The sequence below is a fragment of the Nannospalax galili genome, unplaced genomic scaffold (genome assembly GCF_000622305.1).
Source record: "Nannospalax galili isolate Female #2095 unplaced genomic scaffold, S.galili_v1.0 scaffold212, whole genome shotgun sequence".
NCBI classification, from domain to species: domain Eukaryota; kingdom Metazoa; phylum Chordata; class Mammalia; order Rodentia; family Spalacidae; genus Nannospalax; species Nannospalax galili.
The window spans coordinates 1,953,887-1,968,324 of NW_008333884.1; the positions used below are offsets into that span (position 1 = coordinate 1,953,887).

General features: G+C 49.3%; 1 protein-coding gene across 6 annotated transcripts in view; it reads left to right on the forward strand.

Moving 5' to 3' along the window:
• Abr (ABR activator of RhoGEF and GTPase) overlaps positions 1-14,438 on the forward strand; it is a 205,384-nt gene that overhangs the window by 144,140 nt on the left and 46,806 nt on the right. For 5 of the 6 annotated variants that reach the window (XM_029561434.1, XM_029561435.1, XM_008828743.2 and 2 more), the window contains 6 exons: positions 951-1,058; positions 4,491-4,551; positions 9,263-9,315; positions 9,873-10,013; positions 11,666-11,787; positions 13,624-13,789. In XM_029561434.1, coding sequence (XP_029417294.1) covers positions 951-1,058; positions 4,491-4,551; positions 9,263-9,315; positions 9,873-10,013; positions 11,666-11,787; positions 13,624-13,789 — 651 coding nt within the window. Of the gene's footprint in view, positions 1-950; positions 1,059-4,490; positions 4,552-4,909; positions 5,093-9,262; positions 9,316-9,872; positions 10,014-11,665; positions 11,788-13,623; positions 13,790-14,438 lie in introns of those variants that run through there. The other variant, XM_029561436.1, reaches the window with a different exon arrangement.

Below are 14,438 nucleotides of genomic sequence, written 5' to 3' on the forward strand. Positions count from 1 at the left end.
TGCCCCCAAAAGGGGCCCCCCCTTTAAAAAAAAAAAAAAAAAAGCTATTTAAAAGGCGGAAAAGAGAACAGGTGAAACTAATTTTAAGGATGTATTTTATTTGTCACAACAGATACAAATATTGTTATTTCAATACTAATCAACTTTATTTTTTTTTTGGTCTTTTTTTGAGACAGTCCCTCATTGTGGCTTTAATTTTAATTTCTATTTTAATTTTCTATTATTTGCTCCCTTAGGAAGAAATAATGTATACACAGCCCAGAGAAGCCTTGCTATAAATATTTGAGGAATTGAATTAGTAAGCCTCAGTTTCCCCTTTTGAAGAAAGGGATGAAAGGATCATGTCCACCTCAAAAAGGAGACTAAGCTGTTTGAGGTCACAGTGAAGGCAAGCTATGTTAAGGTCCAAGTAGCATGTAGGTGTGTAGTGAAGCAGGGGCTCTGGCTCCTTGGAGGCAGAGGAGGTTAGGGACAGGACATAAGTTACTTGGCATGGGAAGGAGGACTGAGCAAGCCACACACACACAAGCCCACCCCACTCCTTTGTCTCTCTTGATCCATCTAATTTCAAGATGTGAAAGGTGTAAGGTAAGAGGCTTCAAACCCTGGGAGACCTTGATGGTGCTTTATAAAAAACCTCCCAAGTGTTGAGTAGAATTTCTAGCATGCATGCCAACAAAGGCTGTGCCCTGTTCTCCTCCCTCCCAGTGTACCCCCTTTTAAACCTTATTGGCTGAGCCAGTTTCCATGGAAACCATCAAGTTCAAAGGGATACTGTAATATGTTCATCCCTGCCTTTCTCCTGGTTTCCAGCAAGCCCTTTGGAGCTGAGTTAGAGGTTCTGAACACTGAGAGCTCCAGGAGCTCAGGTTAAGCTTTCATCCATTCATTAATCCTCTGTCCATCCTGCTCCCACCCTCTTCTACCTCCATCCTCTCTTCTCCCTGCAGGCCAGCCAGCTTGGTGTGTACAAAGCATTTGTGGATAACTATAAAGTCGCTCTGGAGACAGCTGAGAAGTGCAGCCAGTCCAACAACCAGTTCCAGAAGATCTCAGAGGTAGGCAGCTCTCTCTGCACAGCCACCCCATCCACCCTTGGCTCTGGGAAAAATTGGAGCCTCTAAGTCTATGCATTTCCTTCCTTGCTTGCCCCAAGGAAGCCTTTCCCCACAATAATACTCAGCCTGACATTTGCACATTCGCTTTCTTGCAACTGACATTTTTCCTCTTAATACAGGAATATTGATTGGTTAGATTTTTTTTTTCATTCTATTTCAGATTAGAGAGAGAAACAGAACAAAAAAAAGCTGTATTCTCCTCTGCTGCTGTGTCCTTGACCTTTGTTTCCTCTTTTACAGAATGAGCTGCTTGGACTTGGCACAGCTTTTCTCAGACTTGCCAGATAAGAATCACTTGGGGCAACCAGGTGTGGTAGAGCATGGCTTTACCCCCAATGCTCAGGAGGCAGAGGCAGGTGGCTCTCTGAGTTCGAGACCAGTACTGGTCTACATAGTGAGTTCTAGATCAGCCAGGGCTACATAGTTGAGACCCTGTCTCAAAAAAAGAAAAAAAATGTTACCAGGGTACTGTTTAAAGTGCAGTTGCCCAGGCTCCTTCCTATAACTATTTCCTTTTCTTTTTTTCTTTGGGGACAGTCCAGGCTGTAGTCTTCCTGCCTTGGCCTCCTGAGTGCTGGGATTACAGCTGTGTGCCATGCTTCATGGCTCTTCTGAAGACTTTTTTTTTTTTTTTGGTCTTTTTTGAGACAGGGTCTCCCTGTAGCCCCAGCTGTCCTGGAACTCACTATGTAGACCAGGCTGGCCTTGAACTCACAGAGATCCGCCTGCCTCTGCCGCCCAAGTGCCGGGATTAAAGGCGTGCGCCACCACTCCTGGCTCTTCTGAAGCTTTTGATTCAAAAGGCAGGGGATGTGGAGCAAAGGCAGAAGTTTATATTCTAACAGACTCCTGGGTGACATATCAGGAAGGAAGTTTGAGGAACTATTATGTGCTGAGTACTTTTGTAAGGGCCTTATAAGCCTTACAAAGAGTTAAAGAGCCGGGCGTGGTGGCGCATGCCTTTAATCCCAGCACTCGGGAGGTAGAGGCAGGCAGATCCTCTGTGAGTTCTAGGCCAGCCTGGTCTACAGAGTGAGTTCCAGGCAGCTGGAGCTACAGGGAGACCCTGTCTCAAAAAGACAAAAAAAAAAAAGTTAAAGGCCAATTAAAGACGGAAGCCCTAGACCCTAGCCAGGCCTTCCCTACGTACTGTGGCTAAGCCTTCTCTTCATGCTCCTATGTAGGGCAGAAGTGTGATACCACCTGTCACTGGCACTTCTTTTGTTGTTATTTCTATGTAGCCCTGGTTGCCCTGGAACTCACTGTATAGTCCAGGGTGGCCTCAAACTTGTTGCAATCCTGCCTCTGCCTCCTGGGTGTTAGGATTATAGCATGCACCACCATTCCTGGCTTGCTTTTGGCACATCTATCCAGGAAGTTGCAGGGCGAGGCTGGTATTCCAGTATGAGCTTCAACCCAGCTCATTTCTTTATCCACAAAGAACCCTGAGACACTCTAAGCCACTGACCTTTCAGGAAGCTCCCAGGTCTAAGCTCAGGGCAGGAGGGTCTCTGTTTTAGACAGGGTTGAGGAATGAGGGATGGGTATTTCTGTAGTTTTGGAAGTCCTGTCTTAAAGCCCCTCTCCCCCACTTTAGCTAGAAAAGTAAGGGGAGGCGCACTCTAGATTTCCTGAAACTGCTGGGGTTCCCAGTTATACCCTAGTTGGAATTGACCCAGAGGCCACAGAGCTGTTGGGCAGATAGAGATGAAAATGTCTGGATGATTATGAGAAAAAAGCTGGATAGGAACATGTAGGTTTAGATGTACGGCCACACAGGGTTTACTAACACTTCACCCCTGTAAGCAAATGTATCTATGCTACAGTCCCCTCCCCACAGTGGGGACAGAGCCTGCCCCTCTGACTCAGGGTGCAGAGAAGAGGCTTGTGCTCTGTTTCTTCTCCCAAACCAGTGAATCAGATGAGTCACCCACTGGGAGGATGGGACAAGGGGTGGGGAAGTCCCTCTAAATGAAGTCATGAGGCTAGAGAAATGGTGCTTCCTCTCAGCTTGTAGCCCTTCCTGGGAACAAACTGGGTTCACTGATGTATGTTCACAGTGGCTCTGTTAGGGTGCTGGGCACTTAGAGGCCAACATGGTCCAGAGTGTTCAGAGACTGTGTGGTCCCCTCTTAGCCTGGCTGACTGTTCTCTCTGTGTGGGCAGAGGTCCCTGTACCCATGCATAAGCCCCTCAAAGCCTGTCCCAGAGGGCAGAGAGCCAGGCCCATGGCTCTCTGCCAGGTGGCTGCTCATCCTGACTCACTCAGTGAGATAAGGTTGATGCTTCTGCTGGTGCTGCCACTTAATTACTGCAATTAGGCCCTTCTCCTCTGCAGTAGCAGTGATTTCATACCTCTAGGCTGCACTGGAGGGAATGTAGAGCAAAATTCCTTAAAGCCAGGAATCCAGACACCAGTGAGACACAGATTCAGCCTGAAGAGGCTGTTAACTACTCCCCCACCCTTCCATTCCCCCCACTTCCCCACTCCCCCCCACCACCACCACCCTCCACCCTCCACCAAGCTCAGTCCCTGGAGGTTTTCTCTGTCTAGAAACACCTGGAGACAGTAGGAAATGAGCTCCTACTGCATGGGCATTGCCTTCCCCCAGGAGGGGCAGGCACCTGGGCACCTGACCTTGGCCTCACCTTGCCCCCGCCTCTCAGGACATGCCTCTCTCCTAGGCTCGGTTGCTTAGCCTGCCAGATGGAGATTGCATTTCAGCTCCAGTTGCAGGCTGCACGGTCCTGTTGGCAAAGGCTGGGACATCATAGGCAGACAGAAGAGATTTGGATCTGATGAGCTGTCCCTGGAATTTGTTTCCAGCATTAATTCCTGGGTCACTTAGCATGGGCTCTAGGAAGAGTGGTGGGAAATGTCATCAAGGCTAGGGGCTGGGTGCCATCCCGGTATGGGGAGGATGTAGCTTGGATTGCCCTGTGGACTCAGTGTCCCTGCTCCAGCCTGCCTCCTCTACTTACACCTGTGCAGGTGTTCAGACCCCTCCCCCTGCATTGGCTCAGGGATGTTCATGCCCCAAGGGTCAGCTGGCACAGCTAGTGCTTGTTGACTTCAGCCTTGTCCTCCCTAGACTGATGTGTACACATGCCTGAAGCGTGCTTAGCAGCAGGAAGGGTCCCTGCTCTTGGCCACATTTGTCCTCCAGGGGCAAGGGCATGAGTGGTCAGATCTTAGGAGTTCCCATTGCCACAGTGCTTTCTACCAACCAGTCTGACCTCTGGTTCCCAGAGTCTGCCTTCTTGCCTCTTGTATTTATGCCCCTGGGTTTTACACTGTGCTCAGCAAAACAGAAGCCGGGGCAGGGGTGAGCCAGACAGACCAGGTAGTGATTTTTCTCCCCCCTCTGACAGGAACTCAAAGTGAAAGGGCCCAAGGACTCCAAGGACAGCCACACATCAGTCACCATGGAAGGTACTTTGAGGAATGGGCTGGATTACAGTCACCTTCCTTTGTCTGTTTTACTGAACTATGGGCTGTGTGAACATGGTGTCCTCCTTTGTTTTTTTTTTTTTGGTGTGTGTGTGTGTGTGTGTGTGTGTGTGTATATGCACGCACGCGCGTGCGTGCCTCTGTGTGTGTGTGTGTGTGTGTGTGTGTGTGTGTGTGCACGCGCACGCGCGCACAATCCTCCCCAGGCAGTGGGCCAGCTACAAACGTGCTTTTCCTTAGGATGCCAGCAGGCGCTTGGCCCTCCTCCTTCCTCTCTTCTCTTCCTCCTCCCACCTCTCCACGTTCCCGCCCTCCCTCTTGTTGGAGGAGCACTTGGAAGGAAGCAAGCCGCTGGCTGCTTGATTCTGGAGGTTGTGCAGCAGCAGCTGGCAAGGTGGTCGAGTGGCCAGGCTGCTGAGGAGAGCCCGGAGCCTGGAGCAATGGCTGCACGCCCCTTCTGTGGGGACAGAGGCTGCCATGGAAATCCTCTTCATCATTCGCTTCTGCTGTAACTGCACCTATGGTAACCCAGGCGCCTCTCTGTGGGAAGCGACATGGCTTCAGCCACCTGGGGGCTGACTGGAGCTGGCTCCAGTGTGGTCAGCTGGATTTGGGGGGCTGCAGGGAAGGGAGGTTGGGCATGTGGCTAGACCTGTGTACAACTGTCTGTGGCTAACCTGAAGTCAAAGTCCAGAAGCCGCTTAGGACAGGGTAGTTTTGAAATGGAAGGACCAAGCCAGAAGGGTCTAGATCCTTCTGGGATTCTATGGGGAACTGGTGGTTTAGCATGTGCATGAGCGGCTTTAAGTAACTTCCCAGAGAGGCTAAGGAAAATGACAGGCTTTACTTGCAGTCAGGGTAACCCTGAGGTGGGGGCAAGGGGCACCTGGGGCCAGGCAGAGATGGGCACCAGGGTCTGGACAGCAGCACCTCAACGCTAGAGGATGCCAGCACAGACTGGAAGGAGAAGTTGGGAGTTTCTTTGTTTCCGGAGCAGAGAGGATGCTGAGCAACCAAGGTATTGTGTGCTCTGTGCACATACTGCCTCCTCTGTGGACAGTACTAGGAGAGCAGGGATGAGCTAGCTGCTCCCTGGAGTATTGTTTCCAACCCCTAGAGACCTGGAGCCCAGGCATGAGAGGGGGGTGTGGCAGGCTGCTCTTTGTGAAGGTCACACGCCCACTTCAGTGGGAGGAACTTAGAAGGGACTGGAACACTCTCTGTGCCACTCCCTCAGCTGGAGTGGAGAGGTCCTGGGGCAGGCATTGGCTGTCAGCCTGGCTCCTGCTCTTAGGATGCTGAATAGCAGGCTCAGGCGGGGGGGTGTCCAGAAACTGATGGGCCCTACTCTTAAGTGTCTTAGGGGTGACCTAAGCTACCTCTGACAGGAGTTGGGGGGCCATGTGTTGCCTCCTGGCCAGCGGCTAGGCCATGTGTGAAAGAGCTGCAGGTGGCTGGTTTAAGGACCTTCCTCTTCCCTCCCACCAGGCATTTTGTCTACACCCTTCTCAGTCACTTTGCTTGCCTATCTCCGTGGTAACCTAGGGCTCCTTGTTACAGGCTGAATTGAAGGGGGTGGAGGGTGGCAGTTTGCTGGAAGAGAGATGATGAATAAGGTTTCCTGGTTCTTTCCTAGAGGCCTATGTACCAGGGAGTTGTGCTTGACCACTGTCCCTCTTACCTTCGTGGATTGTTGTGTCCACTGCTCATGATGGAAGCAGCCTCTACACTGCCCTTCAGCTGATTCCAACAGACTGGGATCATGCATTGTTTGTGGCTTAGTGTCTGTGCAGTGTCTTTCCCAACAAGGAAAAAGGGTCAGTTCTTTGTTTCCTCTTCTCTCCTGAGAAGGAAGCTTTTAGTCTTATTGAGGCAGCCCAGGACCTGGAGTTCAGGGTTTCTTTGGTCCCTGCCATACCATAATCTTTGAAGTTAGCTTCAAAGTGGGGAGTGAAGAATGAGGAGCTAGGCCTTACAGTGGGGGCTCACGTGGGTAGACAGTCTTTCCTACAACTCTCCTTTGGTTCATGGAGCCTCCACAAGGGCTGCTCTTTGAGGATGAAGACAGCTCAATTGTAAGCACATGGGTGAACTGAAGTTTAAAACCCAGCTACCACTCACAAATTTGTAATAATAAGTTACATAGCATCTCTGTGCCTCAGTTTCCTCATCTGTAAAATGGGGCTACTGAAAATTACCCACCTCCTTTTGTTGTTGTTGTTGTTGTTGCCTTTTTGAGACAGGGTCTCCCTGTAGCTCCAGCTGTCCTGGAACTCACTGTGTAGACCAGGCTGGCCTCGAACTCACAAAGATCCCCCTGCGCCACCATGCCCAGCCCCCACCTCCTTTTTTTTTGAGGCAAGTCTCACTATGCAGCTATAGCTGGTCTGGAACTCATTATGTAGACCAGACTGACCTCAAACTCGCTGAGATCCTCCTGCCACTGCCTCCTGAGTTCTGGGATTAAAAGCATTCCCTACTACCATACCCTGCAATTGTTTCCCTTTTTAATAACAGGAAACGATGCACATAAGGCAGTTAACTTGGGGCCATTGGGCACAGAGTATATTCCATGCAACCTAGAGAGAGACCAGCTTGCTCATGTCAGTGGTCTGACTTTTTCTTGTTTGCAAAAGTGCTGGTCAAAGAAGGCTTCCTGGAGGAAGAGGAGAGACAAGCAGGGCATTTTTTTTTTTTTTTAAATGTCACAGGCAGAGCAGGGTGGGGAAGAGTAAGGAGAAAGTATGATGCAGGAGTGGAAAGCAGGCTGGCCTGTACCGCCCAGGAACAGAAAGGACAGGAGCTCCTAGAGCAAGGGAACAAAGACACTGGGGATGCACTTCCTTGTCTGGCTCCCTCCATACCCAACTGTAGTCCTGTCTTTCCTCATCTCCTTCTTTCCTTTCACCCACCCTCTCCCCCTTAGCTGAGGTCAAGGCCACAGGACTCATTTCCTGGCCCCAGATGGACTCTTGGGGTGACCTCAGGCATATTAATAGCCCCCTTGAAACCTGACCCATCATTTGTGCAGACTTCTGAGCTTAGTCAGAAACCTCTTCCTCCTGGGACCTGGGAGAGGGCTGTAGGAGCTGACAGTGCAGTGTCAACTTTCCTGGGGGATGGGACTCAGGGCCCACCTCAGCCTGTGTCTGTTAACCTTGCGCTTCCCACTGGGTCTCAGAGAGTCTGCCGCGACTTTCCCTCTGCAGATGCCTGAGCCACAGGTGGGTGGGATGCCTTAGCTTCATGGACAAGGCACCCCCCAATACCCTAACTTTACCCTCACTGTCCCAGCATACTCCGGGACCTTTCCATTCCAGACCCCATGGACCATGGGGAGGGTTGCTAGAAATGGCTGGATACGAAAGGGCTACAAAAAGTCATAGGCAGTGTGTTTGCATAAAGCGGTGGATTTTAGCTGTTAATTTATGTCAGTGTCAACAAAACAGCTTTTTTGACCCTTCAGAGATTTGAGTTTAGTTGATAGAATGGGGAGCAGACACCTGCTTATTTTAAGAGTGCCCCTATGATCCTAATGGGCTACAGATAGGGCTCTTGGCACACAATGAGGCCACATCTTCAGAGTGCAGACTGTTCCCTGACGTGTCTACTTAGCAATTTGCAGGGTATTTACATCTAGGACCTTAGGGGACTCTGGTTGGGGATGTCTAGGTATGAGGGTCAGCTCCAGGATCTGACAACCTGGTCTCATGGGACATCAGGTTAGAGGGTCCTCTTTCCCAGACTGTCCCTTAGTGCACCTATGGCAGAAAGCCAACTGTCATGGCCTCAGGACTTGGGGACCCAGGTGCAGGACCAACACTCAACCACAAGATTGGGAGTGGCAGGACACAGCTGCTTGCCTAAGGATGTTTGGAAGCGTTGAGCTACAGCCTGCTGCCTCCACCTGTCCCTGTTGAATCCTGGTGATTCTCACTCGATGTCTGGGTCACAGAGGGGTGTGACTTACGGAACCTGGCTGAGCATGCATGTTCCCAGCCTCTTTGGAACTCCTATAGTAAGGCCCTACCCAAATTCCTTTAGGAAGTTTTTGCCCCTCAGTCTGCCACTGGTTTTGGGGTAGAGTTTTAGTGGCCATCTGGCCTGCCTCCTGGCCCCTCAGCCAGTTCTATTTTGTCTGGGCACTTGAGGGCATGAAGAAGAATCTTCCTGTGTAGAGATGATTCCTGATGTGTGAGTGAGAATGAATGCAGTGTGCTGTTCCCAGCTGCCTGTGCCAGGCCTTAGACTGGAGGAACCAGAGAATGATTGGCATGAGGGAAGTGACCTTCCTGGAAAAGCTGCAGGAGTCTTTCCCTGTCCTGGAGTCCTAGGGGCACCACTGTGTGCTGGACCACTGCAGGCCTGCCTCTGGGCAACTATGTGATTGGGGATGGCGTGTAGGGGAGATTCATCTCTGAGAGCCTGGCCAGAACAGGCCTGAGTGAGGATAGGAAGGTGGGCGTGGGAAGGGATCCCAAGTGGACAGGGTCATTTATGTCCTTTGTTCCTTTTGTTTTACCTGCCTGGGGAGTGAGAGCAGAGATCCAGGATGACACAGAGCCCACTTTGGCTTCCTGCAAGTGGGTGTTGACATGGAGAAGCAAGGCATATTGGAGATGAAGCTGGTCTCCAGGGTCCAGAGTTTCCCTTTGCACTTCATTGTTGTCTCCTTTTGCTGCCTTCCCTACAGCTCTGCTCTACAAGCCCATTGACCGAGTCACTCGGAGCACCCTGGTCCTACACGTGAGTGTCAGGCCCCTGGAGTGGCCAGGGATAGCTTAGGAGTTTGTGGGAAGGCACTGGAATGACTTGAGACTCCATTTGAGGAGCAAACTAGAGGGTCCCTGGGCCCCAGTTGCACCTGCCTGGCCTATGGCAACCAGAGCCAGGTCCTAAATATAGCTTGGCTACTAAGCTTGATATTTTTGACAGATGCTCCCTAGGAGGCAGACACTTGCTGCTGCTTCATCCCCTGCCTCATGATCCCTAGGGTCCTGGGAGCAGCTGTGTGGTGGTAGAGGGAGATCTCTCCCAGCTGCTTGATGAGATAAGGCTTCACTTGGCCACTGCCCCCAGGGGAAAGAATCAGGACTGCAGCAGAAATCAAGGGGAACACTACTTTCACCATGGCTGCTCTGACCCTGATTTTTTAGTTCGAATTTCACAGGCATAGCCAGGTTAGAGTGTGGGTCCCTGAACATCTCCCTCAGAAATCTTTTGGTGGGGATTGAGGACTCCCTACTATCTTTTCATTGAGCCTAGAACACGTCCTTTCAACTCAGCCATGCATCCTTTTCCAGGACCTGCTGAAACACACACCTGTGGACCACCCAGACTACCCACTGCTGCAGGATGCCCTTCGCATCTCCCAGAACTTCTTGTCCAGCATCAATGAGGACATCGACCCCCGGCGGACTGCAGTCACAACCCCCAAGGGAGAGGTGAGCTCAGGACCCTGCACAACCTCACACCTAGACTGAGTGCCCAGATCCCCTGTCCCTGCCATCCATCCTTCATGCAGAGGCATCATGCTGAGAACCTTGTGCACCTACCAAGGGAAGGCCTGCAGTTCTGGTCACCTTGATTACCCGATAGCATGTCAGGTCCTAGGTTAAGAGTTTAAGACTATTGTCTCATTAGTCCTCATAATGAACTGGTAAAGCAGAAGAAGAAACTGAGGCCTAGACTATCTCTGGGTCTAGCACAAGGACACTCAGGCATAAGTGTCAGAATGGAAGTCTTACTGAGCTCTTTGCTGCAAACTCCATACATTGCCTCCCTCACCAGAAGCTGGGCCTCTGGCACCTCATTTTTGGACATGGATACCTCCCTCTGGTTGGGATGATGTTCTCAGGGTGTTCTGGGAGGCTAAGGGAGCAGGAACTCTAGCAGTGTCAAATTAAACTACACAATAGGTATGTCTGAACTAGGGAGTAAGTTCGGCAGCAGAAAATGCTGATACCAGAGAGATGGCTCAGGCTATCCAGGCTTCTAAAATGTCCTTGTGGACACCTAAATGTGTGTTCAACTCCCCTAAGGGTTTTCCTTGTTGGTCCCCTTCATGGAGAAGCATTATGAAGAATGGGGTTAGACTCTGACCCTCAGGGGTCAGCAGCCTGGCCTAGATAGAGTGCCTCCTGTCCAATTGAGGTAGTTAAGTGGTATTTAGGAGGAAAGGCTGACTGGGTTTATTTCCTTTTGTTATATTTATGAGCCTCTTGTGTCTCTGGGGAAGGAAAGTAATGAGGGACAGGGTCTGGAACATAACTAATGCGGCATAGAGCTGTGTCTATACACAGTTCCCAGCCTGGTTTGTGACACCCCAGATTGGCACTATTTGTTTTACTCTGCGAATATCTGAAAAATCTCTAGAGGCTTTGAGCGCTATCAGTTTCAGGTTCTCTTAATTGAGTCCTTTCAACATGCTCACGTACATACCATAGTGTATGTAGGTCACACAACCTATAGTGCACACGGAGTAGACTGAAGTGGATGGTGACAGCTCTGGAGAAGCCTGTCAACTCTGAGGGTGTCAGGAAGGAAGCACTACCTGTCTCTTGTGCAGTCACATGTTCCTGTCTGTCCAGAGCCCAGTTTAGAGGTAGCCCCAGGATCACTACAGACCCACTGGGGCAAGCCAAGGGTATCTCATCCATAGTTGAGGAATCCACTAAGAAGTAGCATGAATAAGCCTGAGGGAGTCTGCTGAGTAAGGATGAGCTGAAACTAGATCAAACTCCATGGGGGGAGGGCTGTGAGGTTGGAGGGTATTTATGACCAAGGGTGGAGAAACCAAATCATTCCAGACAGTCTATACAGAGGGAGCTATTGAGAGCTGTGGGAAAGGGTGAGACTACCATGTGCTGCTAATTGCACACTATGCACCCCACACTGTGCTGTTTCACATCCACTGTCTTGAATCCTACTTCACCAGGCAGATATTCTTCACTGCATAGATGATAAAGCCGAGATAAGAGGGGAGTACAGCTGGGAGTGACTGCGCCTAGATTTGGACCCAGACTCCAAAGCCAGTGCAAGCTGGGCCCTCGCTGCTCTCCTCTCTGAGCAGGTTGGCGTGTGCTCTTTCCCTCAGACTCGGCAGCTGGTGAAGGATGGCTTCCTGGTGGAAATGTCCGAGAGCTCCCGGAAGCTGAGGCATGTCTTCCTCTTCACAGATGTCCTACTGTGTGCCAAGCTGAAGAAGACCTCTGCAGGGTGAGGATGTAGGAGGAAGTCTAGGGTCATAGTGTCGGGGGGCAGGGTAACCAGATTGCCCATTGTGGAGCCCTCAGCAGCCTGGGCAGTCCGTTGCTGCTGCTGCTCTTCCTCCTCCTCCTCCTCTCCTCCTCTTTCTTCCCCTCCACTTCTTTCTCCTCTGCCACCTCCCCCTCCTTTAAAAAGAAAAAAAACAAAAAAACTAATATTAGCTGGGAGTGGCAGCTCATATGTATAGGGAGGCTGAGGCAGAAAGATCATCACAGATTTGAGGCCAGTTAGGGTTATAGTCTTCTAAAAATAAGTCATGATTTTAATTATAAACAGTGTATGGACATTACAGGAAAAAAAAAATAATAACCTGCTTAAGCATCAGTCTCCTGTGGCTATATTCCTTCCCCTGCTTGTTTTTCGGGTTTTTTTGTTTGTTTTTCTCTTTTTTATTTTTTCTTCTTTTTTCAGTGGTCTTGGACTTTTTCTCATAGTTGCAATCAGAGAGAATGCCCAATTTTGGGCTCTGATTTTTGTCTTCCCTGCCATAAGCATTTTTCCTGCTGCTGCCTAATCTTCACAATCATTTTACTTTCTTACATGATATTACAAGTGAGTATGCTATAATTTGCTTAAGTATTCTCCTCTTATTAGACAACTCAAGTTTTTGCTGTGATTTTGTGAATATTCATTAAATCTGTTGCCGTTTATTGAGGGCTTCTACCTTGCCAGGTGTCATGACAAATGCTTGAAATACATTATTTCTATTTTTTTCAACAGCTCCACAAAATGATTATTATTATCCTCATCTTTTTGTTTTTAATTTTATGTGTACGAGTGTATTGCCTGCATGTGTGTAAGTGCACCTGTGTTGTGCAGTGCCCATGGAGGTCAGAAGAAGGTGTCAGATTCCCCGAGAACCGGAGCTGCTATGTGGGTGCTGGGAATCAGTTGTTAGCTGCCATGTGAATGCTGGGATTCGAACCTGGGTTTCTGCAAGAGCAGTCAGTGCTCTTAACCACTGAGCCATCTCTCCAACCCATATTATCCTCATCTTATAGTCAAAAGTCTTAGGGAAAAGGAGATAAGTTTTCCTGAAGTCATCAGCTAGAAATGGAGAAGATAGGATTTGAACTCTAGTCTACTTGAAACTCCTCAGTTCCTTTTCAGTAGTGTGGGTCTGTTCTGTGTCATGAGCAGAAAAGGTGTCTCAGTATTTATTAACATTCTTCCATCTACACTTCTCACCTTTTATGTGCCAAGTATACTGCCTTACAGTACAGGGTAGATAACCATGCACTTATTGCAGCACTAAGGAACCAGAATCAGGGGAACAAATCTAGTTCTCAGAGGAATTCAGAGGAGAGCTCATTATGAGCTTCCCTAAAGGACATGACTCCCAGAAAGTAGACTACAGAGATGGCAATAATAAGCATATGTACCTCTGTCTTTGCTCCTCCCATAGCAGGCATTACAAATCAGCCATGGAACTCTTTCCCACTAGGCTTGGATGTAGCTTTTTAATCCTCAGCCCAGAACTCTGTGTGATCCGTAGTGATTGGAGCTGGCATTCAGAATAACATCTATACCCCATCTCCACTCTAAAGAACGATGAGTATGAGTTCAGCCAAGAAGTCTTCATTCTTCTGATGCACAGTGTTTTGGGGTATTTAAAAACACAACTGTTGGGTGAAAGTAAAGAATAGGCTTCACTGCTGACTAACCCAGACCTATGTGTTCTTGGTGAAGTTTCTTAAGGGCAAGGATCATTTCTTCCTACTTTTGGGTAGTTTTTGGCTCTGGGTAAGCAGTCCCTGGCTCACATCTCCCCTGGCTTGTTTGCAGAAAGCACCAGCAATATGACTGTAAGTGGTACATCCCCCTGGCCGACTTAGTGTTTCCATCCCCCGAGGAGTCAGAGGCCAGCCCCCAGGTGCACCCTTTCCCAGACCATGAGCTGGAGGATATGAAAATGAAGATCTCTGCCCTCAAAAGTGAGATCCAGAAAGAGGTAAGGGTTTGGCAATAACTTGGTGCTATGTTGAACTGGACATTCTAGGAGAAGTGGAAAGAGGGGAGCTATGGGGTTTGAGGTCTGACAGGGGAGGCAAGATTGGGAGCCCCAGAGTATGTTGGTGCTGAGGAAAAGCTTAAAAGTGGATAAAAATGAGAGTGCTGCGTGTTAAAACCCACAGGATGAAGTCAAATCACTGTTTAGAAGAAAGGGCATACCCTTACATTTGTGTACTCAAAAGCAGTGGCTTGGGGCCAGATGGCTTGGTGAGTAAAAGCACTTGCCACCAAACCTGAGGACTTGAGTTTGAGCCCCAGGACTCAACATGGTAGAAAAGACAGAACTGATCCTGCAAGTTGTCCTCTGACCTACACACACACACTAGGTGTCCAGATGATGGATGGATGGATGGATGCATGGATGCATGGATGCATGGATAGATGGATGGATGCATGCATGGATGGATAGATAGATGGATAGATGAGAGAGAAAGGAAGGAAGAGAGAGAGATAGAAGAAAGAAAGAAAGAAAGAAAGAAAGAAAGAAAGAAAGGAAGGATGGGTGGATGGATGGATGGATGGATGGATAGATTAGATAGATAGATAGATAGATAGATAGATATAGATAGATAGATAGATAGATAGAT